At 39.1% G+C, this 26,445-nt stretch overlaps 1 protein-coding gene across 9 annotated transcripts in view; it reads left to right on the forward strand.

Annotated features, from left to right (window-relative positions):
* SSBP2 (single stranded DNA binding protein 2) overlaps positions 1-26,445 on the forward strand; it is a 138,320-nt gene that overhangs the window by 22,808 nt on the left and 89,067 nt on the right. For 6 of the 9 annotated variants that reach the window (XM_056847809.1, XM_056847810.1, XM_056847811.1 and 3 more), the window contains exons 2-4: positions 18,236-18,308; positions 20,779-20,840; positions 25,383-25,467. The exons of the other annotated variants lie outside the window; for them this stretch is intronic. In XM_056847809.1, the coding sequence (XP_056703787.1) occupies positions 18,236-18,308; positions 20,779-20,840; positions 25,383-25,467 (220 nt within the window). The remainder of the gene's footprint in view (positions 1-18,235; positions 18,309-20,778; positions 20,841-25,382; positions 25,468-26,445) is intronic. 9 annotated transcript variants of the gene reach the window in all.

The following is a 26,445-nucleotide window of genomic DNA, read 5'->3' on the forward strand; positions in this document are numbered from 1 at the left end:
AATCCTTCTAAATCCATTTGTCAATGTGGTCACAAGGGGGTCAGCTCCATTTAGGATTGCACTGTTAATCAACTAAAGTTCTGTGAACCAACCAGAACTTTAGTTGATTAACTAAACGGTTCACAGCATTTTGTTTCTGCTGTATTGCCAGTATAGGAGATAATACAGAGAAAGTCATCTTTAACAAAGTCTTTTTTTTCTTTTGCTAATTAAAACTGTATATTCATCAGAATCTTGGAAGCACCTTGATCTTAGTTTTGATAACATCCAGATTTACTTGATTACAAGCCAGATGATCTACAAGTAAGGAACATTTTAGATACAATAGTACAAGATCTCTTTATGTTGGAGTAAAATATGTGCTTAAACATACACATCTTTAAGATACAGCTAAATAGAGTAGAGACCCAGACTTATGACAAACAGTGACCATTGAATAAAAAAATGAAACTTGAACAAATGGCTAGGGTTTTCTTTTCATTTATATTATTTTAAATTAATGTTATGGTGGTGGTTAACCCTGTCAAATTTTGCTAAATAAGATGGTAAATAAAATCCATTATAATGGATTTCACTTTTGATGGATTTTCCAGTTGTAAAATGTATTCAGCAGCAGTCAGTGAAACACTATCAATAGACACACCACAAAACCACTAGTGTTATAATCCAAGTACACAGAGAGATTTAGGTGTGCAAGCACATTGATTTTTGTAGGTTTAAGTGACTATACAAAGTTTCACTTAAATGGGGGTAAGGATGCACTTTGCAAATTCCACCTGTAGCCCAGGTGGTTATAAATGAGGGGGTTTTATTTGCAGTGAATGGTTCTGCAATATCTGGAAAATTGCCAAGGTGATGAAATGTGCAAATTGTATAAAGTTTCAGTAGGACAGATAGAGAAGATATTTTTTTAGTTGAATTTTCCCTGTTCATACAGCATGGTTTTCTCCCCTCCCCCCTCTGCCCCCACATGTTTCTGCTCACTCTTTATAGAATGCTTTTGCTTGTTATTACATGTAAGGTTAATTGCAACTGCTTTAAACCTTTGAAAGTGAAAGCTGATAGGATTAACTTACTTTCTGATAGGAGTAACTTGAGTCTTTTGAAAGAATGATTTGAGGCCAAAGTTTAGATGAGATACTAAGAGATCTTGGAATAGATATCCTAAGCATTTTTATTGATAAATAGCACTTGCAGGTCCACACTGGAGGAAAGAGGGGCCTTACATGTAAAGATATAAAATTTCGGGCAATTTTGAAGCCATGGGGGGGGGGATGAAATTTTGGGGGAAATTTAAATATGTGCAATACTTGCTTTCTTATCAAATCTAAACTTCTTTTACTGATTTAACAACATAAAATGCATCATTTAGATCTCAGGACATACGTTTGTACTATTTAGTATTTTTATGGATTTTAAAAGTTTACCTTCATTTTGTACAAGAATTGCAAGTATACTCAATACTTGAGAAAGAGTTGCAAATTACCGCTTTCTAGCACATGTATTTTTAACTTTTGTCATTTGAAAGGTAGAAAAACGTGAAAGATTAAGGTAGAAAACGAATTCTGTAGTAAACAATAAAAAGTGTATTTGGACAGAATATGATAGGTTGCACTACCAGCATGTTTGGGTATTTAGCTAAACTTTATAACAATGAAAACACTGAACTCTTTAATGTATCATTAAACACTTTGTAGCATATTAATTACAGCCAAAATTATGTACATGTAAACAAAAAAATCTTGGAAATGTATATGTCTAGGGTACAAAAAAACTTTTAAGTTCTTCCCAGAGTCCTTAGGCTTTTTCATGCTGTACATTTGGAATTAGATGTTTGTAGAACAAAGTTTTTATCACTAAAAAAAATTTCAAAGCAGTTTTTTCAGTGATTTCCCAAATTTTCCTGTTTTTCAATTGGAAAAATTGAAAGAGGCCTGTTTTTTCAAGCTATTCATTTTGAGTATATACTTTATGAAGTATTTGACTCATTCCAAAAGTGAAAATATAGGACTTTTTTTAGAGCTTCCCCAAATTTCAGTTTTTTTGTCAAAAAAAGCTGGAAAGGTCCTGGGGGGGGGACACACAAACCTCCCCATTTTCCCTCCCCTCTCTCGTTCCTTTGCATCTCTGCTTAAACCTTTCTGTTTACACATTTTCCTGTCCCCAAACAGTCATCTAGAACTGTTTGCCCCACTGAAAAACAAAAAAGCAACTGATGTTGATTTTCCTTCATTGGGGAGAATAGCAGCTCTGGGTTTGGGAAATTGTAGTGGGCAGTGTTACCCTTGAGAGAGAGAATCTCCTAAGGGGAGAGAAAATTTCCCCTCCAGCCTTTCTTTACAAAATAAGGTCCAACAGTGGAAGAGATAACTTTGTAGCAATATCTTTGTTTTAAAGTGCCACAAGACCTTGATGTCTACCCCTCTGAAATGGAACAAACCAAGTGTTAAATTTAGAAGAGTTAAAATATATTTGGTGATTCACTAGATTGCATGCTGATAAAACCTATATGTGTGCAGTCATTTGGAGCATAGTCTTAGAAAAGGTTACACATGTCTGCTAAGAAATGCATGGACAAAAATGGGGAAAGATAGTGGCTCAGTAGCAGAACATATGCTTTATAGACAGAAGATCTGTGGCATCTCCATTTGAATGATATCTGGTGGTAGATGCTGGAAATAGTTTGTCTGAATGCTGGAGACTGCTGCCAGTCAGTAGACAATATTTATCTAGATGGATGAATGGGCTGACAATACCAGGCAACTATATGTGTTCAGTTAGTTTGGAAATGATGGGCAATTTTATATTTCAAAATGCTAAATCATTTTTTTAATAATATGCTTATGGTTATTATCTTGCAATTATTGTTAATTCCCATTTTACAGGAGGAGCTGAGGCTGAAAACAGACTTGCCAAATGTATCCATTGGATTTATAACCCAATCAGGATTTAGACACTGGCCTCTTAGGTTCTGATCAAATAGCCTCTAAAACTCTAGCCTGCTCTTGTTTTCCTCTGTGTGTTCTAGTGAATGAACCAGATTAAACTGAAATATTTTCAATTTAGGCATCAGTCCCCCCACTTCAAGTAAAAGAGCTAAACTTTGGCAGAAGACTCTTGGATTTAATGTGTTTCACCTAAATTGGGTCAGCTAAAACAATAGGTATAAAAGTAAAAATTATTTTTCCTTGGATATAGCATTTACTTGTTTTATATGAACTAAAGTAGCACATCTGAATATCCAAAGCCTGACCTGGATGGCCCAGGCTACCCTGATCTCGTCAGATCTCAGAAGCTAAGCAGGGTCAGCCCTGGTTAGTATTTGGATGGGAGACCACCAAGGAATACCAGGGTTGCTGGGCAAAGGAAGGCACTGGCAAACCACCTCTGTTAGTCTCTTGCCATGAAAACCCCAAAAAGGGGTCGCCATAAGTCGGCTGCAACTTGACGGCACTTTACGCACACACAAAGGTATTTGAACTGGCTAACAAAGTCTGGTATTCAGAGTACAGACTGTGGGATTGGAGGGCTCTGTCTGTGAATCCTATATGATGCCAAATACAGTAAGTTGAGCTGCAGTATACTCACCAGGATCCAAAGTTCTTAGTCCTGGGAGAAAACAGAACAAAAAGGCTAGAACGTAAGTTGCTGGTTCTGGTGGAAAAATTCCTGCTGCCAAAGAGTCTAGTCTGTTCATCTGTAGATAAGGACCGAAATAGAAGAATTCTAATCGTTATGCGCACTCATGTTTTCTCAGTTCAAAATTGCACCCTGCACTTTCAGTAATGGACAGGGGAAAAGACAGGCAAACTGTCCGCCGGTCTTTTTTCCTTTCTATGGCTGAAAATGGCTTGCGGGGTAGATGTTGGCCAGCTTCAGCTGGTGCAACAGTGCTGCACTCTGTGTTAAGCCTTGTAAAAATCATACTTTTCCTATTGTATTTTTTGACACTAAAACCAAACCTAAGTGTAACGTTGTTGGCTCACATTAGTTAGTTGTTCTCCTTGTGTCTCCCCACACACACACTTTCCTCCCTTCGTCTCTTCATGAAATTCAGATCATAAACTGCTAACAAGGCAGCAAACAAAGCTTGGCCTGGTTTATATACGATGCTTTTTCTGTCATGTGCATAACCACACTTCTGTATCCTGAGCATTTTTCCAAGCTTTGATCCAATACCATTGAGTTTCAGTTTTTTAGTTTAAATAGTTACTGGTGGTCTTTTGCTTCATGTTGAGCTCTCAAATAGTTGCTAAAAAATACTGTATAGCATCTGGTGAATGTGATATTTATATATATTTACACTGCATTGTTGGTGGCTCAAGGCGCTTTACAAATGCAGATGTAAATCATTATCTCATATGCTATTATTGATTGATTTTCTGTGCGTGTGCATAGTGAGTGGGTATGGCCTTAAAAGAACAATACTTATTATCTGTAGCATTTATGGGTTTGAGTCCAGACCTCATGTGTGCCCCTAAGATAACTTTCTACAGCTTCTGACTAACTTTAAAATCTAAAGTTCCAGGAGAAAATGGAAAAGAACTGGAGCTGAAATGAATTTGCGTTGGAAACTTCAGACTTCCCCTTTGGGAATGTTGATACCAGATATTCTACAAATAATGATAGAATCATAGAGTTGGAAGGGACCACCAGGGTCATCTAGTCCAACCCCCTGCAAAAAGCAGGAATTTCACAACTACCTCCCCCACACATCCCCAGCGACCCCTACTCCATGCCCCGAAGATGGCCAAGGTGCCCTCCCTCTCGTGAACTGCCTAAGTTCATAGAATCAGCATTGCTGACAGATGGCCATCTAGCCTCCGCTTAAAAACCTCCAGAGAATCTTTATATGTATTTCATCCAATAATATTTGATAGCTGATGGCACAATGATACATTGGAGTAGTTTTCAGATATTCTGCACTCTTGTCTGTTGTGAACTTGGTGTCTACTTGAACACATCCAGTATTTCCCTGTGTTCTTTAAAGCAATAACAATAGTGTCTTTTGTGGAAACGTGTCCACCATTGTTGGTATTTTAGTTGTGTTGTACCTAATAAGCAAAAAGGGCTTGATGTTCCTAGGAAACTGTCTGAACAACGGTATATTTGATTGTCACTTTGGCATGTAGTACTAATTGATTGATGATTTTAAAAAAATTGTGACAGCACTTGACGCATCATGAAATAGTAATAGTATTTGACCATCATGAGATTTCATATTTAAAGCCTTTCAAACTGCAAATAAAATTAAATGCCCACAGGTCTAAATTTTCTAATTTTGTAGTGAAAATGTTCATTCAGAATTTCACAAAGTTGATATGTTTTTGAATGCTAGTTTCAGCTCAAAATCAGTTAACCGTACATGGGTCAGTCTTATTTTCCATTTTATTTTCGGTTACTTATTTTTAGCTTTAAAGATTTCTGGTACACGGTACAAAAATGTTTTTCATGAGAATTACTTCTCTTTTTGAGACTCTCAATATTGTAGATGTATCATGTCTAACAGTGGATAACATTTGCTATGTTAACGAAAATTTATTAATTTGATCTGTATCTCATGTTTTCACCAGAGTTGCCTGTATTCAGCATCACAAGTAAATTCCAGTTTATTATCAATGAGAATTAATCTGATTTATTATTGGCCTTCTGTGGGCCTTAGAGATATGAAGGGTTGGGGAAAATGGTTTTTTTTTATATTTTCCTGAGAAGTATTAATTTAATTTAAAAAAATGAGAAATTGGGGGAGCGCTGACTTATGACCAAATGCAGTGGCCCTATCTGTTCATATTATGGCGTGGAAATATGGGGGTGGATGGATGCTACCCTCCTTAGTATAGAGAGATTCCAAAACTACTTTCTTAGGCGCATCCTAGCCCTTCCCAAAGGAACCCCAGCAGCCCTGATGAGAGCCGAAACAGGTCTCCCATCTCTCAGGGCCCGTGTGCATCTCGCTATAATAAAATATTGTAAAAAACAAAGGACTATCAGGCTAGACGGGTTTGGTGGCAAAGCTTTTGATTACTTACTGGTAAAAGACCAAGCCCGCCAGAGTCACCTTAATAACATTTACCATCGCTACTCTGTACCTTATGATCTTTTAGATGCTGCTTCAGATAAATCTTTACTGGGTGACTGGGTGTTTAGGATGGATGCCTTAATTGACAAAGTAACAATCCGAGTCTAAATTTTCCCCCTGGTTCCATAACTATAATAAAGACCATCTTAGATCTTCCTATTTGGTTAACCTCACATCTCAGATCCTTAGGGTGGCTTTCACCTCCCTAAGATTTCAGACCATGCCTTCAGCCTTTCTGACAGGGAGGTATAATAAAATCCCAAAGGAACATCGCACATGTATCTGTGGATCTTTATCACCCGAGGACATTTTTCATTATGTGCTGTCATGTCCATTGTATAGTGAGCCTAGAGCCAAATTCTTGGATGGAATTTTGAAGGGAGTAAATTTTTGTTTTGAAATTGATAAAAAAAATTACTCTCTGACTCTGATTCACGTGTCACCTTCAGAATGTCTCAATTTGCCATTGTGGCCAGAAAGATTAAAGCTCTTGAAGCTATAAGAAACATTTTGTATAGGAAAGCAAATGAGTGCAATATTTGTTTTAATAGAGATTCTCTATGAAATAGTTTTTATCCAGGCAATGTATACTGATGCAATTTTATCCCTTTTTAAACTTTTTGTACATATGTAAGGATATTTTGTAATGGCCTATGGCTAAACAAATAAATGAATTCTCTCTCTCACCTATGCATATTTGCTACATGTGGAGAGGCCGCTTACTGGCACACGAGATGCATGTACAAGGTATACATTCTTGTAATTAGGAATATTACTTTTTAATGTGGAGGAGGGAAGGTGGCATGATAGCCCAATCTCATCAGATCTCAGAAGCTAAGCAGGGGTTGGTACTTGGCTGTAGGACCACCAAGGAACACTCTGCTGAGGAAGGCAATGGCAAACCACCTCTGATTCTTACTTGCCTTGAAAGTCCCATGCTTGGATTGCCATAAGTTGATTATGACTTCATGGCATCTCTTTCACACACACTTTCATATATCTGGTCATGGGGAGGAGAACCCTATATTTGTACAACTTCCTGCACTTATTCACAGGTCTGGAAGCTGTCTGGGAGGCTGTGGCGATGTTGGGGCTGGAGGAGCCCCCCCCCCCAGTGATCGCCATTAGCCAGTACCAGGCTGGGTGGCTGCAGCAATATTGGCGGGGCAGGAAAACCCCTCCCCACACCTGTATGGCCTGGCAGAACAGCATTGGAGGGCCGCTGCAGCTGTAAAGCTGAGGAATCAGCCAAGGAAGGCAGGCAGGGTGAGTCCAGGCAGACTTGCCTGCCACAAACAGCCTGGTCAGAGGGAGTAGGGAGGAGGCCTTGCCAGCACACCCAGGGATAGTTGGCCAGGTTGACATAGCCATCAGAGGCCAAGGGGGCAGGATCCAAAGGAGGGGCCTGGAGACAGGTGGAGAGATGGCATGTCAAGAACCTTGAAATACAAAATGTAAGAGAACATGGAATTATATTTACCATTTTCTCTGAGAAAAAAACTGATCTATAGTCAAAAGAAAAGACTGAATTAAAAAAGTATGGTATAGTGCCTCAGTATATGGGGGTTCTATCAAAGAACATAAGAACTGTCTTGTAGAATTACAGCAGACCTTCAGCTCCTATAGCATCCTGTTCCCAACAGCGGCCAGCTACATGTAAATGTGTTATGTCCTAGAATAACATAAGGACTACTATGCAGAATTGTTGTGTTCTCTTGAATAAAGCAGGCATACAAGTGAAACTTGGCTCTCTAAGCATGCGAACAAGAGACTGGGGACAGGGCACCCAACAGCATAGACACTGCTTGATCTTCCAGGCATGTCCTCCACCACCTCCATTGCGGCAAAGAAGTTCTCGTTTCACCCATGGGCCATCTCCTCCCCAGTGTTGTTCCCTTCCACCCCCACTCCCCATTGCAGTTCTGCTGGAAGGAGCAAAAAAAAAAAAAAAAGCAAAAATGAGTTGCTGCCCCACTGCTTTCAGTGTTCCTCCCACCCCAAGTGGAAGGACGTGTGATGCAAGGGACTCTTAAATAATCTCTCATTTTCTGACAGAAGGGACATCTCACAGCTGTGGATCCTGTTCCTTTCTTATTCCATGTTGTTGTGTTGGTGCCAGCAGGGCTAGAAGTGGTACAAAGGATTGTGCTTGGCACTTTCCTTCAGAACTCTCCCCATCAAGAAATGGAAGATTTATCTCTGTGTTCTGATCACAAGTCCCTTGGGGCTGGTTCTCATTTCATGGTAGGGTTGGTGTTTGGCAGCCTTCAGATGTCTCTGTTGATCTATTCGCTCAGTCTGGTTCTAAAACAATTTTGTGCAAGAAGACATTGAGTTGATTGTTTTGTAGACAGTCTTTGTTAATGTTGCAAGGTCTAGTTAAATTAATTGGTGACATATCTGAACTGCTAAGTATGTTCCTTGGATCTAAGTCTAGGATTCACAGAAGTTCTAGAGCAAGTTCATGACTGAGAATTCCTTCTCTTGGAAATTTCTCTGTCTGATCTGGATTATTTCCCTGGATACTCTGTTATTTGTTTTGTTTGAGTTACGATCAAAACAGGGTAATTTTTAATCCTCTTTGGATATGGTACTTTGCTTCTTTGTCTTTGTGTTGTGTGTGTGTGTTTCCAACATGTTGTTAGGTGGTGAGATGAGCCATTTTTCAAGATCAACATTGTGTGCTGTTAGGAAATATATTACCATTGTTTTTTCCCCCTTTGTGCATCCCAAACACTACATTCTAAAGAAAAAATACAATCATTCTGTATCCAGATTATAACAGAAACTGTAATGTCTATTCTAATGAAGACTGGATGATAATAAAGTCTATTTTTGAACAAATGAAATTGGAGTTCTTCCTTGTCTAGCATGTACCTTAACAAGAAGCTTATTCATTTCAGCAGCATCCAATATCTTGGTGAGCCATTCCTGACTAGCACCACTATTTTCATGTTTTACAGAGTGTCCAGAAAATTGTAGACACTGTATGTGAACTTTGCATTGGTTTTATTAATCATTTTCCTAGACTGGTCTTATGTTTGAGCCAGTTTATAATAAAAGATCAATTACAAAGTTAGCATCAAGAAGGAAAAAATACCTGTTGGGTAGTGTCTGTACATACAAATGTGCAGCAGATGGACACACACTTCTGGCATTACCTTTTTCAAGTTTATTTTCATCATGTGTTATGGAATATGGTGATTCTTGCTCCAGGACTTAGCACAGTTTCTTACAGAGAGATGTCTTAAAATAGAAAAGAGGAGTTCCCTTGAATTGCTGGGCTAGAATGTTCTAATTCTAGTGCATTATCCTTTTGCCACCTTTATGTAGGCAGAAGAATGATTCAATTAATCTGAGGATACAGGTTGAGTATCCTTTATCCGAAATGCTTGGGACCAGAAGTGTTCCGTATTTTGGAGTATTTGCATATACATAATGAGATATCAATAAAGGAAGCCACAACCCTCAATTTGCAAGATCTGAGTAAGGCTGTCAAAGATAGGACATTTTGAAGGACTTTAATTCATAGGGTCGCCATGAGTTGGAAGCGACTTGACAGCACTTAACACGCACACACACAATGAGATATCTTGGGGATGGGACCATGAAATTCATTTTTTGTTTTATATATACCTTATACATATAGTTTGAAGGTCATTAATACAATATTTTTAATAATATTTTGCATGTGGAGCATTGTGGGGAACCTGTCGCTGGCATGACTGGCCTGCGCACGTGCAATTTTATTACCCTTTGTGGGCTCTCAAATTTTTTGGGAGCCTTTTAGATATCAGAATTCCAGATAAAGGATTCTCAACCTGTAGTAGTGGCTTTTCTGGACTCTTCACAAGAAGTTAGCATTTATAGGAGGTAACAGGTTTGAGGGAATGGTCAGTATTGTCTAATATCCTTGTTCTGTAAACATGACAGTCAGTGAATCAACAGATCTTAGTTTAGTATCTGCCTTTTTGTCTGTATTAAAAATATGGTATACCTTTTTCTCTGTGCATGCGATAAATAGTAAGACTATCCCACACTTCCGACGTAGCTGGATGATTATTTGTAGCTAGAGACATTAATTGGGGAAGTAGAACTTCTTAGCTAGGAGTTGTCTTTTATTTGTTTCCCCTGCTTTCCTATGAGTATTTTGGTCTCATAATACCATGTATTGTTTATTTATTTTAAAATAGTAAAAGAACTCTTTTGTGAGGTATTTTTATTATTTTAAATTTATGTATTGTATGTCTGAGGGTACCTTTTTTGCCAAGAAACTGTACTGTAATATCTCTGAAATTATGTTTGTGTATTGAATGATGGAGAAACGATTAAACTGAAACTTAAACAATTTTTCCATGATTTAAAGGGACATATGTAAAGAACATGTAGATAAATTAAATTACAAACAATAAGGGCTTGTTTTCATCTCCCATTTAGCTATCTGCATTGGTAAACACAGAACCAGGAAGCAGAAAAAATATTTAGCAATGCATGAAGGACTGTAGGTAGAACTAACTTTTGTTAATTTGTATGTGCTGTTTTATGCAATATTCAAGACTTGCCCATCAAGCCGTTCCTGTAAAATTAAAGAGAAATAATATGTAAATTGGTTATATGGTTTTGTCTCTTAATTCAGTGGTTGCCTTTAACAACAAAGAACAGTAGCAGCAGGTGAAAATCTTATTACCATATAGTTACCAAAGCCTTGTCTTCTTCCTCAGAATGCTTTTCAGTTTCTTGCAGTGATAACCTTCTGCCTCAGCCATCTGTTAAAAGGATGAAAACACTTTTAGATATTTCCGGTATACATGATGAAAATAAATGATTATAGCTATTCATATAAGATTTTGCAGCTCTTTCATGTGTACTTGAACTTGAAGGAATTTTTTCTTCCATTTTACTAATGTTACATGAATAATTATTTGCCTGTTCTCTTGTTCTACTAATTAAATTAGAGGAATGAGAGAAGAATTTTAAACCTTGTATTTCTTGATCAAATAACATCTAAAGGATACTCAGAGCAAGTAAGTTTGCTTGGAAGTTTACACTTCTTTCTTGGAAAATAGATGCAGAAATACTTAGGTTCCAACTAAACATAGCATGTAAACACATACAATATTACTTCAGCAGCCTGTCCAACGGCATTTGTGGGTAGGGAAATGGCAGGGGAGGAGTGTTTAGTTCTTTTTCTGCCACTGTTTCCCTGGTCCACATCACTTTTCAAGTGAATTTTTTTTCTGGCTTGGTTCTAAATGTATGACACACTTAGAAACCTTGGGGGGGAAATCCACTTTGGGAGTTGATATGAAGTTGATATGAAGTGGGAATTTTTGACAAAACTGAAATACATACAATGCTTACTTTCCTGTCAGACCTATACTGACAGGAAATAGTGTTAGCAGCATAAAACTCATCATTTATAACTTAGCATATAGAAATGTTTCCCCACTTCACATCAATTACATATTTATGGAATTTAGAAGCATAAATGCCCCACTTTTCTACAAACAAAATTGCAAATAGATCCAGTACTTGAGAGACAGCTGTGAACTGCTGTACCTTATCCTGCCATAGCACATGTATCTTAATATTTGCCATCTGTAAAGTAGATAAAAAGTTGAAAATGGAGAACAAATTTTGTAGTAAGCCAAAGAGAGTGTGATGCTCAGACAGTAACAGTGTCCTATAGTCACAATAGGGCTAGCAATATATTTGGATGTCAAGTTAAATATTAGAAAAGGGCAAGAGTCCAGTAGCATCTTAAAGACTAACAAAAATATTTTCTGGACTCTTGCCCTTTCCTCAAAGCTCTAGGACAATCTACAAGTAATGGGATCAACGATCTCGTGTGTATATGATGGTACAGTTTCCATCTGAATAACACATGTTCTGAGGTTTTGAGTGCATCTTGTTTACAAATGCATTTGCGTACCTCCAGTGGGAATTTGTTATATTTCCCATCTAAGAACGTAGAAGGCAGGGCATTGTATCGGAGAAGCATAAAGGATCTGTGATACTCAGGATTTGTGACGCCAGACAAATATGGCATAACATTCCTGTTGAGCAGGTCCATTCTGAAAAGGGGATCCGAGATCTTATTTAGATCATGTTGTCTTTCTACTTCTAGCACTCTAGTATTAAAGTGCTCCTTTGCTTTCTCATAGCCCATCAACAAAAGAAACTCACATGAAAGCCCATAATATCCCAGCTGTTTCTTAAGTGCTATTTGCCAAGGCGCTACATATGAATCTGTTAGTATCAGAGTTATTAGTCCTTTTTTTTGAAAAGGCAATTTTAACCGAAACATAAATGTGACATCCCAAAGCCTGGACTGACCTTTAACCATCCCAGATTCAATTCTTAGTGCACCATTCAAGATATTATTTGGTGCCTGAAAGATTTTCCATAGGAACTTAGATTGAACCTTCTCTAGACTGGATGTGTTACCAATAACGCTCAATGGTGCTCCATAGGTTTTTTGGGCAAGGGTTTTGGCCTTAAAGATCTTAATTGTGGCAGGAATGAACCGCCCTCCTTTGATGTATTATCAAACACTTTACAGCATATTAATTTTTGCAGGGGGAAAATCACTATTAAACATTTCCTTGAAAACATGTAGTATATGTCTACACTTCACATAGGAGTTTTCATCTAATGCTGTAGATTCTTAATATAAAATTCTTCATAGCTCATTTTGAATGAGTAAAACCTTAGAACGACAAGAAAATCTTTCATAAGATTTTTTCAGTACTCCCCACAATTTCCCAGTTTTTCCCTTAGAAAAATTGAAACAAAGTCTCCAAAAAGGGAAAACTGTTTTCTGAATTCTTTTGGGCCCTTCTCATCTCCGTATGTACTCAGATTTCATCACCCCCCTTCTTCCAATGTTGTGTGCAAACTCACATTGTCTTAATTGCTTCCACATTCCCTTATTTTATAGCTTTGCAATATCTTTAATTGCCTAACTTATTTTCTTGGTGTGCCTGGTGTAATTCCCCTGTATGTTGATGCTTTTTAGTGAGTTTCTAGGGCGGGAGCCCTGTTGCAGAAATTGCGATGACTCTTTCCCTTCCCCACTCTGCTCAAGTTTCTCTATTTCATGTATATATAGGTGCACTCAGGGCTGAGCTCACCAAACTATATCCATAGGCTTATAAAGCCTGCATGCGTCTTTATGAAGTATGAGTCCACATGCCCAAGTTCTGGATCCTTACATTGTTTTGTTACCAGTCCCTGATCTATTTAATTTTTCTTTCTTTCTCAACATTGGCATTTAACTTCTGGTGGTCTGCAGAGGTCTGTGGTAGTTTACTGTCACAGTGGCAGTAGAAAAGAGCAAGAGTCCAGTAGCACCTTAAAGACTGACATAATTTCTGGCAGGGTATGAGCTTTCATGAGTCACAGCTCACTTCTTCAGGTACAGCTAGAATGTGGATCCATCTTTCATTAAGTAGAGAAGAGTGAATTAGGACACCCAATGGCAATAGCACGTAAATGTCAAAAGCAAGAATATGACATTAGCGGGCGTGATTGGATTAGGTGTGATATACTGAGGGGCAGTAGGTGTGGTGAAATCAGCATTAGTAATGAGGCAGGAATCCCAGATCCAACTTTTCAAGAAGTTTCTCAAGGGGAACAGGCAATTGAAGTGTGTGTCTCCCTTCTGCGCCTTTATACCTCTTCCTTCATCAAGGTTCTCCAAGACAATAGATGGTAAATGGAAGCAGAACAGTGTAGACTGAGAAATGCCTAGTGCAGTGTTCAATAAATATGCCACAGCTACGTATATATTTTTAAGGGAAGAAATTGTTGAAAGACAGCATTGTTTCCAAATGGGCAGATATTTTGCTGTTATACTCTCAGAAAAACTACGTACACTAGCATGGCAATCCCAAAATTAACTGTGCTACTTCAGATTAAGTAAAACAGTTTAAAATCACTTCATTTGATCTTTAACTTCATTTGTTAAAGATCAGGGTGCTCATCATGCTTGCCTGATATTTAGTAACTAAGGGAGAACTTCTGTGTTGCCGCTAATAGTAACTACTGGTTCTGAATAAATGTAGGTCATTCTTGTGCCATTCCCTGGAGTCCTGCCCAGGCAAATAGCTGTCATCTTCTTTTTATTTCTTTCACATTGTGTGTGCTTTCTCTCCTTTACACTAATGTTGCGTAGGCATGAGAAGATACACTCCCCTTTCTCGGAACACCTTTGGGGCTAGGAGGGAGGACGATAGGGAGAGGTAGAGAAGCAGAACGGCAAGAGGAAAAAGGTCATCTTCTCCCTTTTGTATACCCTTTCAATATTCTGAGTGGTTTCTGAAATCATGGAGGCCATCTTCTACTACACAAAGTATCCTGGAATTCACACTTGAGAAGTGTTTGCTGATGAGGACTTGATCTGGCAAAAGAACTGTCTCTGACAGGCAAAGACAGCCAAGCTATTGGAACAAATAGAATTATATGCACTGACAAAAAAATGTAGTGACATCAACTGATTGTATGAATAAACCAAAAATGGACCAAGAGACATAGCTTCATTTAGAAGTGGTGATTGTAGTTCTTGACAAGTGGTAATCAGGCTTTTGTAAGAATCTTAGAGATAAATAATGTGTATTCATTTAGTAGCCAATAATTGGATAATTCCCTTAACACCTCAATTAATTAATCAACTTATTTCTACAGGGTTCATAATTTGAAAAAACTACTTTTATAATGAGCAAAGTCACTTGAACCGATCTTTGGATACACAAAATCAACATTGCCCATTTTCCTAAGAAATAATTGCCACATAAAATTGACTAAATAAAAATAATCTAATGATGTCTTTACCATATCAAAAGAGTTTATGATGCATTCCTTGTTTGTTTCTACTGTTGCAAAGTAGAGATTCAGTGCCTATTCAGTGCTCATTATTCCTTGCTCTGGAAAAGGCCTCTATTATTTTCCTCTCAGCCTTGTCATGGTTTTGAGGACCACTGAAAGTATCTCATGGACTGTTATGTGGGTCTGCTAACTGATACGTTCTGACATTAAATTCTCTGAAGCTTTCATATCTCTGCCTGAGACCCTGGAGAGCTGCTGCCAGTCTGAGTAGACAATACTGACTTTGATGGACCAAGGGTCTAATTCAGTATAAGGCAGCTTCATGTGTTCATGTGTTCATATCTTCAGTATTTGCTGGCCCCCCTTTGGTAGCAATTTTGTTGTTGCCTTTTAATTTTCTGATTTAGTACATTTTTATCCCACTCATTCTCCAAGAATCACACATTAGTCTCTCCTCTTTCATTTTCCTTCACAATAACCCTGTCAGGTAGGTTAAGCAGAGTGTGTGACTGACCCGAGGTCACCCAGCGAGCTCATTGTGTAGGGGGGATTTGAACGTGGGTATCGACCATCCTTATCAAGTGCTTTAACCGCTATACCAAGTTGTACCACACTACACAGAACTGAAGTTTTCTGTGCCATGTCATTGCCAGAGCATTTTTGTTGCCTTTTCCACTCTGGACTTGAGCACAGTGGCCATATTCTTTACTAGACCCAGTTTCTAATTTGGGCTTGGCAGCAGCAAGCCTGTATCCTTTTTCTGCATCTACAACCGAAGATGTTTATGTTACTCTTTCTAGCTTATGCTTAATGGTTCTAACCAAACATCATCTGTGGAGTTTCTTATCTCCTCATGCTATAAAACCAGACCTGGAAAATATTTTTTTTATATTTTCTTATGGTATTCTCAAGTACTTGAGTACCAGACCTCAAAGCTAGAAGTTTGTTCTGTCTAGAAAACTGTGCAAACTTATTTCAGTGTGAGAACAAAATGAAAAGCTGAAGTAGGCAGGAAGGGGAAAACGCACCAACTTAGCAAGATTCCAGTAGTTGCGTAGCAAGAATAACTAGTTCTATGCCTTGAACAATTGAATCAACCAGCTGCTCTCTTGCTACTAGATGGAAAGTCTGCAGTTTCATAAATGAAATTAATTGACTGGAAAGCGTCAAAGGTGGGATGATTGAAAGAACATGCCTATCAGACTTGACTTAAGAAAATGCTCATTTGTACAGAGAACTCACTGCCGAAATGCTTAAGGTGAAAAAGATACTGATGTGCGTTGCTATCTCTGGTGAACTTGTATAGCATTGCAAGATTTTAGTTATCCATATATTTGTGTCTGACGAAGGGAGATTTGACTCTCAAAAGCTTTTACCCCCAAAATCTTATTGTTCTGTAAGGTGCTTCTGTACTAGGGTTGTGCAAAAAAGAAGAAAAAAAAAGAAAATTGAGTTTATTGGGTCTTTTTTTTTTTTTTTTTGGATAAACCCAAAATAAGCCGAATACCCATACCGGTAAATATGGGTATTTGGCTTATTTCCAGGTTTACCCAAAAAGTTTGGGCCCATTTATGGGGATTTTTTGAAGCTCCTGTGGAGGGCATTTTTTGAGGTATAGCCCCCAAATTCACAGTGTAGCTTCAAGGGACTCTCCTTGTACGACCCCCAAAGTTTGGTGAGGATTGGGTCAGGGGGTCTGATTTTATGGGGTCCAGAATGGGTCACCCCCTTTCATAGAGAAACATTAAGAATTAATTATTCGGCTTATTCAGGAATTGCCTATTTGGCTCGGCTAATTCCTGCGGTTTCCCCCCTGGTAAACTCGAATGCTGAAATTAGCCGAAACGGCAATTTTCTGGTTTATTTTTGGCTCGGTTTTACCGATATGCACAAGCCTTTCTGGACTCAAATCTAGCTTATTCATATATGTTGCTTAATTTCTTATAAAAACCTCCCTTTAAAAATTGCTTACTAAACAGAAGTTAAAATAGACATACTAAATCAGGTCACACTGTACTTACGACTACCACATAATTTTTCTGGAAATCCCACATTACTATCTGTAGAAGAAGAAGAAAAGTTGGTTTTTATATGCCAACTTTCTCTACCACTTAAGGAAGAATCAAACCAGCTTATAATCACCTTCCCTTCACCTCCCCACAACAAGACACCCTGTGAGGTAGGTGCGGCTGAGAGAGCTCTAAGAGAGCTGTGACTAACCCAAGGTCACCCAGCTAGCTTCATGTGCAGGAGTGGGGAAACCAACCCGGTTCACCAGATTAGCGTCTGCCACTCATATGTAGGAGTGGGTAATCAAACCCGATACTCCAGGTATTAGCTGGAAATCTCCAGCCGATAGAGATCAGTTCACCTGGAGAAAATGACTGCTTTGGTAATTGGACTCTACAGCATTGAAGTCCCTCCCCTCCCCAAACCTCGCCCTTCTCAGGCTCTTCCCCAAAAATCTCCAGGTATTTCCCAACCCGGAGCTGGCAACCCTATGTACAAGGTCAGAGTGAAGATTTCTACTTAAGGCTTTCTTTTAATTTTTTAATAATTACTGTTAGTAGTAGTAGTATTCTTTTTATCCTGTCCACCTTTTTCATTATGGTGCAACCATTATTTTAGCAATGAGACAATTTTGTCTAGAAGTGGTCTCAGTCAGGGCCTCTCAGAAGTCAAGAGAGGATGTTAATTCATAGTGTGCGCTATAGGCAGTGTGGCATGGTAATGGCACACAAGTTTAAAGTTGTGTGTTGAACATTTTCTTCTTACAGTCCTGTCAGTGTATCTCTGCAACTGTACATATAACTTCATTTGGCGATAATGTGAGGCTCCTGATCCCCTCTTATGATAGGCCTTTGGTCTCATCACAACTAGTGCAGCGTTTAGTTGTTCTGAATGACTTTGGCTAGCTCCTGTGATGAACAGAAATTTGGAACTAAGAGAATAAAGAATTCAGAAGGTTTCTTGTTTAGTGACTTTGTTGAGAAATGCTCAGTGCTTCTATAATTATAGCTATGTTGTATTGTTTACTGTAAGCATAGCTTTGTGTGGATAAATATAGATTGATAGAAGCTGAACAGTTATGAGCTAACTGGGTCTGTGCCCAAGATAATAAAATATTGACACTGATTTTTGCATAATAGCATTCTTAGCTTTGCCTGTGATTTCCCCCAACAAACAACTGGAAGATGTTGGTAAAGTAGATGAAACTGTGTTTCCTCTTCTAGTACATTTCCTTTCTTTGATAATACATACCTCGGGCTATGAATTTTGGACTGTGAACTTTGCAAGTCAATTTTTCTCTCTTCTTTTTTTTATTTCCAGGTTAGCACTGTATGTATATGAATATCTGCTCCATGTAGGAGCGCAGAAATCCGCTCAGACGTTCTTATCAGAGGTATGTTTCCTATCACCTTTATCTCTTCAACAACATCTTCAGATAAAGAGCACTACACCTGATAGAAGAGATTCAAACCAGCCTTGTAAACTATAGTTTAGCAATTGTCAATCACAGTTTACATGAGCTTACCTCTCGACCCTGAACGTACATTCTTTCACCTGTCAGGATTTGCCTTTCCTAGGGTGGAGAAAGTATGTGATGCTGCAGGAGTTATGGTTTCAGCATTTCTGCAGCTGAAAGAAAGCAACTGTGCAGTATGGTTGCTTGTCTGTGTGGTCTACTTGGTACGAGGGCCTTGCTTGATCACCTGGAAACAACATTTCCTTACTACCAGCAGCTAACTGTTTACAAGCCTGGTTGAAGCAAAACTGAAAGAATTCTAGTATTTGGTAATCATGTTAAATTAGATATTTTTTTCTGAATCCAAAGTAACATGGCTTTTGAAGAATTAATAACAAATAGCTATGCCAAAAATGTGGCAATCCTATTGTGCAGAATTCTCTGATTTTTCAGTATCATTGAATATGTTCCCTGGATAGCAACCCTAATTCCTAACATTAACATCCCTGAAGGCAAATCCAATAGTTACCCAGTTCTTTAAGGGAATAGGTCTGTCTATGTAATGCTGTGAGTATTCCCCCTTACAACTTTTATTACAAGAAATCACATATTGTTTAATGTCAACAAGTCTCTTCCACTTCCAATGTTAAATCACTTTTAATTTAGAGTAGCATAAATTAAGGTGAACGTATCCAAATATCATTATTGTGGAAGTGACAGGATAAAAGCCATTTATCAGTGCTGATTTCAACTAGTAAATGTCAACTTCACTTGTCAGTGGATTTTACTGCCAGAAGCACTGAACTTCTCATCTTTTTTCTCAAGGCTCCCTCTTCTCATATACTCTCCATTTCAATTGGTTGTGACACCATCCATCCTATAGAATGGGCACGAAGCCATTCTCTTGTACCTTCCCCTCCCCGCCCCAGTCCCTGCTCATGATCCTCAGTCCTTTAGCTATACCACTCTTGCACATCCAAGAGTCTCCTACTCTGTCCTTTCTGCCATGTTTCCCTTTTATTTTTGGACTTCCTTCCCAGAATGCATGTGTGATGTCACTTCTCTTACATCCTCCATCTCTTGAAATTTTAGCTTTTGTGTGAAGCCTCTGGCATACTCTTTCATTGCTCTTCCCTGATTAAACTAAGCCTAAATACGTGTTACTAGAATAAACCATATTCCCCCCCAAGTTTGTTCGTTCTTTCACTATCGTCCTTTACCTTTGTTGTGTTTCTTATGCCTAATTTTAGTTTGTAAGTTCCTTGGGGATGATCTTGTTTTTATGCACTTTGTAAAGTGCTGGCCACATTTGTGATGTGATACAAATGAAAATAACAAAAATTCTGTTGGCTTTTGAAAGAGAGAGCCACTTCTAAGTTTCATTAACTGTTGCTTTAGTGCAGGGGTGGGGAACCTTTTTTTCGCCAAGGGCCATTTGGATATTTATAACATCGTTCGTGGGCCATACAAAATTATCAACTTAAAAATTAGTTTCTTGGGCGGTCCTAGCAGCTCCATAGCAAACAACTCTTCTGCAAGGGTGGAAAATGTTTCTTTTCTCAGCAAAACAAACTCACATCTGCCTTGAACAGAGGCTATTCCTGTCCGCGGGAGGGGGTGGATCACCAGTCTTAGATCCTTCTGAGTTAGAGATCTGCCAGGACCCACGAAGGGCCAGACCAAATGATTTCACGGGCCTTAAACGGCCCCCGGGCCTGATGTTCCCCACCCCTGCTTTAGTGAAAGGGATGTTTTTTGTGTGCGGACAAAACAGTAGTGTAATCTTTACCAGTGACTTAGATGACTTATTTGGATGGTGGGAGGTGGAATTTAATCTGCAGTTCAAGGTTGATTGGCATGGAGACAGTAGAGAGAGATTTTGGGCTTCTTTCTGAATACTAGAACTCAGTGTTGTCCAATGAAGTTGGTCAGCAGTAAGAAAAGAAATGGGAGTACTGTTTCACACAATACATAATTAACTTGTGGAAATCACTATTATAAGCATGGTAATAGCCATTAGCTTATATGGTGTCTAAAAGAGTGTAGACAAATTAATGGAGAATAGGTTGGTCCAAAGCTACCAGATATCATGACTATGTGGAACTTCTTAAGTCCATTTATACCCCTCTGTTTCAGATGCTGAGGCCACATGGGGAAAGGCTGTTACTTTCAGGATCTGCTTATAAGGTTCCCAGAAGCATGTGGCTGGTCATGGTTGATAGTGGCCTGCTTGACTAAATGAGCTCCTCTTATATTCTTAGGATTGAGTTTTACAATCCTAATAAGCAATAGCTGCAAGAGAGACAGAGAATAATCAAATGGATAGTATGGGGAGATGGGTGGGAGTGTGCTTTTTTAATGTACTTTTTCTAAATGAAAAAAGTTTAAACACTGTTTATGGTTTTAGATAAGATGGGAAAAGAACATCACATTGGGCGAACCCCCAGGATTCTTACATTCTTGGTGGTGGTAAGTATTTGCTTTCTGTTTTCATTAAAGTATTAAGAGTCACGAACATCAGATTAACTTTGTGCTGAAATAACTGAAATATATACAGTGTCCATTGGGAAAGTTTTTTAGATGTAGAGAACATTTCAAGGAGAACGAAACAGCCAGTTGTCTAGTAAAGAAAACATGCAGAATAGTTACTTGCTTTTCAATTAATCTCGTTTGGATTCTCTTTAAGAAAAAACACAGTGGGTAGCCGTGTTAGTCTGTTTGCAGTAGTCAAAAAGGGCAAGAGTCCAGTAGCACCTTAAAGACTAACAAAAATATTTTCTGGTAGGGTATGAGCTTTCTGAAGAAGTGAGCTGTGGCTCACGAAAGCTCATACCCTACCAGAAAATATTTTTGTTAGTCTTTAAGGTGCTACTGGACTCTTGCCCTTTTTGACTTCTTTAAGAAAAAAGGTCTTCAAAGTATGGTGTATTTCTCCTCTTTCTTAGAAAGATATATACAAAAGATAGTTTCATTTGGCGACTAGCTGTTTACTTGGCGACTAGCTGTTTACAACAGGTCGTATGGAAAGGACTACTAATATATTATCAGGTTTGATATTTATTTAGGTAATTTGTATGCTGCCTTTCAACTCATTCTGAGCCCCAATAGGGATGACAAACTTTTTTTAAAAATCAAACATTAAATATCAGAACATCCTAAAACTACCGATGGAACAAGAACAAGAACAAGGTACCATCCAATAGTCAAATAATCTTACAGAGCAGAAATGTCTTGCGTTTTCTCCAGAGGGCCTGCAGCAATGACGCCAGTCTGAACTCCTGGGGGGTGGGGAGTTCCACAGTTGGGGGTAGCAAAAAGGCTCTCCCATGGACCAGTCTTGTTTCAAATAATGCATACTCTGGCAGTAAGGCCTCATCTATTGGTCTCATTGCCCAGATAGGTTGATACAGGAGAAGGCAGCCTCTCATCTACTAAGCTTTAGGGATTTAAAGATCAATTCCAACAACCTTGAACTGAGACCAGATGTAAACCAGAAGCCAGTGTCGCTGTAGAGGATCTTGTGTTATATGTTCACTTTGTCAGGATCCAGAAGGGACGTAGTTGCTATACTTTGTGCTAGCTGAAGTTTCTGTACAATCTTGCAGGGCAGGTCCGTGTAGAGGGTGTTGCAGTAATGTAATCTCTGTGTTACCAAGTCATGCAGCTAGGATTGCCAAGTGGTGGCGGGCAAACCCCTGCCAATCCACCTGGCTGCCCGCTGACCAGCTGAAGGTCGGCAGGCAATGTGTGAATGCGCACTGCGCAACAGGCCTTTTACCACTCAAACTCACAGTTTGAGTGGTACAAGGGCCCCTTGCGACGTGGCACTTCCAGGTGTAAACTGCAAGTGACGTGATCATGTTGGCATGGCCGCAATCTTTGCTTCACCTCTGTCTCACCTCTGCCCCAAAAACCTCCCGCTGGAGGAGAAGGGGGGACAGCTCAATTACTGTTATTAGTGACTAAATCTATAGGATTTATACCTCACTAAAAGGTATGGCTCCTTGTTAAAATTAGTCACCACAAAGCAATGAGGCAATCTGATTGAATCACTTAGACTCTTTTTATTGCTAACTTCAGAAATATCAAAAGTAAAAAGCATACCACTATAAACATTGTATGAAAAATCCTAACAAAATATTACAGAATATAAGCACAATATTACAATGTCTAAGCAGATCTGTTCAGTAAAAATTACAGTAAAAATACAAGTTTCACATACCTCTGGATGGGCCATGCTGGGGAAAATTCTTTAGACAGACAGACAGCATTGCACTGCTAAAAAACTCCCAACTGCTGACCAATTTCTAACCCCTTATATACTCTTTTTAAACTGAGTGGTCATGGGAATTGAAAGCTGTTCCCAAGGATCAAACACCTTATTCTTATATATTAAAAATATGAATCAGACAAAATTTCTTCTCAATAAGCATTCGTTCTATCTTCCCATTCATTGTACCAACAGTTACAGCTGCAAAGTTGCATAGTCAAATGATAACACTATGTAAGTTCACAAAATCTAGGATCTCATCTTTAGACAGTTTCTCACTAACTTCAAAGATCAACTCAGATAGCGATATGAATGGCTAATTATACCATATCTTGGGAAGTACTTTGATTCTCACAAAGGATGTGAGAAAGATGCTTGTATACATTTCTATTACCCCCATAGACAGCAATTTTGAAAGGCCAAAAAGCATTTCTGTCGTTATCTCTTTGTTTTGCTAAGTGTTGGCTGGCTTTGGCCGGCTGCCTGGATCTGCTTAGAGTTCATGGTATCTGCTTTACTTCCAGTTCACGGCTAAACCAAAACTATTTATACTTGCCATGCTCCAGCCGGGAGACTTTAATACGGTTAATTGCCATAATCTGCAATGCATGTAATATATTCTTAACCCAATATTTGCCTAATACCATTACACCTACATGCAGCCTATGGGCTATGTCACCTTGTTTGATGGCATAACTTTGCACCAGAAAAAGGGGATGTTCCTGGGCCAAAAGGGCACAAGGAATAGACTAACTTTGTATCCACCCTCTGAACAGACCCCTTTTATGCCATTGCAGAGCCCTAGCTCAGCTGTGCCACGTATACTCTGGCATGCAAAAGTGGCACAGCTGCACCTACACACAGAAGCTTCACAGCTAATCTAGGGCTCTGCGCTGGCGTAAATGGCCCTTATGAGGTATAGGGGTCAGTCTGCTCCCTATGGCCATTAGCCCCCGCTTTTAGGATTGCGCTGTTAGTTTACTCACATACATCCTTCCTAGTAATATTGTTGTACTTACTTTAATAATATTGCCCATACAGCCAATTCGTCTCTGGACAATGGTAATATTGTTGTTTCACATGAAACAAAAAACAAATCAGGTAGCTTATTTTAAGAGCTGTTCAGATGCTCAAGTTTCTAACCCACAAAGGGTGCATATATGCCCAGTAGTGTCTATGCTAACTTCAATGGAGGGGCAGATTTTGTGCACCCATCCCTTTGAAGCTTTTACCGCTGTTGAAATGAATGAGAGAGGTTTGCACACAACTGCAAAGTGTGCATTGGAGAATCTCTGATTAGATATGCAGATATGATCACTGGGGAGCATGCAAAAATCCTAATCCTACATTAAAATTAATTTAAAATTATGAAGAAGATCTAGAAGACTCTCTGAAATACAGGACCAGGATTGGATCTGAACATGAGTGTTCATTTTCCATGGCCCGGCTTCAGTGTGAGGCCCATAGAAATAAATATGTAATTCATTATCTAGTATGCCATATCTATGCTGCTTGACCATAAGAAAAATATAAACACTTTAAAGACTCAGAGAAATTATCAACAGGTGAATGAAGAATACATTATATTAAATACATATAACCCTGTGTTAGCTTCATTTACATAGTCCTCTGCATGTTAAAAAGAGACTTTGATTCAAAATTATAATTGGTTTACTTTAATCTTTTTTGTTAATTAATGGATATTTATCAGCTCTGTTCCACCAATTCCCTCCTCCTTGCTTCTTATGAAAGACTGGCAGGGGAGATCTGGTGCTACAACTTGGAGGTTTAACTGTTCGTGAGATTTGTAAAACACTCCAGACACTTTCTGTTTAGATAAACTGTCCCTCTAAGCTGTGTTCAGCCACTATGTATTGGGCGTTTGCTTTTATTAATAATGGGGTTGAAGGCTACTAACCGTGCATTCCTGAAGGGAGGGGAGCTCCAAAGGATAGTGTGACCCCACGTCAGCATCCGTGCCACTTTACCACTGCACAAAGTGGCATGGACACTGGTGTGGGGGCAAACATGCCAGCGCTGGGGAGCCATGGAGCTGTGCCGACCTCTGCCACTGGCGCTGCCACTCTGGCATGGAAATCCCGGAAGGGAAAGCCCACACCAGTATGTAGGGGGGGCGTTCCCTGGGGCAGAGCTGAGGTTAGTCAGCTTCCAGACCCCTTTCGCCCCAGGAACACCCCTTCTCGCTGTGGCATTGCTACTTCAGCTATTTTGCTCCCTGGAGGAGTTACACAAATTTGTTTATTTTCTTCCCTTTAATATTGTTATTTTGAGGCTGGGAAGCCTCTGAGGAAGTGGTGTGGCTGTGCCGCTCCAGGCCACTGCCTAACTGACCCTCCCCCTTCAGGAATGGGCTGTAAAATGGATCATGGTGGCTTGATTCTTTTCAGAATTGAATATTCTTCAGCAGCTTTTGGGTTGTCTGTGGTGGTGGTTTAAAGCAAAGAAAATATGGGTATTCGTCATACAGTGAACGCATGTAATCAAGGCCTGCATGTAGCCTTTAGTATGTGCAGAGGTAGGGTTAGCTTTCACTGTTCCAATATTTGCACACTGCCAGCTGTGATACTCAGCAATTCTGATGCCAAAATACTGTTTAGAAGGATAGCGAGGTGAGTGCTGTGGTGACCGTAAGATATAATGGGGTAGTTTGAGTACTGTGGGTTTCTTGTATTTAGAGTACATGTAAAGTGCAAGTTACAATGTCCTTTTTTCGCTTTTAGTGTTTTTTGGGATCTCTACTGTGCAGCTCCGGAAAGACGTGAAACGTGTGAACACTCAAGTGAAGCTAAAGCCTTTCATGACTACGTAAGTTATTGGTACTTTCAACATTCCATAGTTAACAGGAGAAGGGAAACGAACATTAACCTTGTATGCATTGCAAGAATGTCCCTCTAAGCTGTGTTCAGCCACTATGTTCAGCCACTTTTAGCAGACTGGTAAGGGTGCATCCTTAAGAGAGAGAAGATGGTAGCAGTCCTGTAGATAAGGTCAAAAGTTGTTATGCCTTCATAAACTTGAATATATATGGCAATAATAAAAAAGAGGAGGAAGAAAGATACGTTGGCAAAAAGTGACGTATAGGGAAGAGTAGAGTTATATAAGCCTATAAATGATCCATCAATACTGCCTAGTGTATCTAATAGGAAAAATAGTTTTGGATTAAAAAAACACCCTAAAGTTAAGAAACCTAAGGAAAAGCTCCTGCAGATATTCTGGTAGCCTGCTTATGTAAGTGTTATGAAAAGGATTTGGCACAATTAGTTAGGCGCCTCTTGAGTGCAAACTCTTTTGTAACAGGTGGAAGCTGGCAAGACCACACTTGCACAGCTTCCATTAGCTTCAGCAAGATTTTTCTGCATGAAGTTGTTCATGAGTTGTCCTCTGGCTGTAGCACGAGGTTGTTGGGAGATGACAGCTAGTGTGCTTTGATAGTTGTGATTGCAAGCATGTACTTGTAGGGCCTGGATTCACCCTTGAAATCTACTTTGGTAGCAAAGTCATGGTTTCCTTCAGAAAGAGAGTTTCAGTGGAAGTTGTAAACAAACAAACACGGATTTGATATGATTTCAGTGTTTATACTACTTGAGCAAAATATGTAATCATTAGTGTACAACTTAAAGGCCATTATAGAACTACTTTTTCCCATACCATCCTTCTCCTGCCTCTTTTCATCTCCTGCTTCCTGCAGGGAGGAATTTAATTAGCTCTGGACAAAATAATTTTTGGTTGCTCAACATGTCTTTGCCAAGTAAGTCACAGGTTTCTATGACCTGAATTTCCCAA

Source organism: Euleptes europaea, chromosome 4 (genome assembly GCF_029931775.1).
Source record: "Euleptes europaea isolate rEulEur1 chromosome 4, rEulEur1.hap1, whole genome shotgun sequence".
NCBI classification, from domain to species: domain Eukaryota; kingdom Metazoa; phylum Chordata; class Lepidosauria; order Squamata; family Sphaerodactylidae; genus Euleptes; species Euleptes europaea.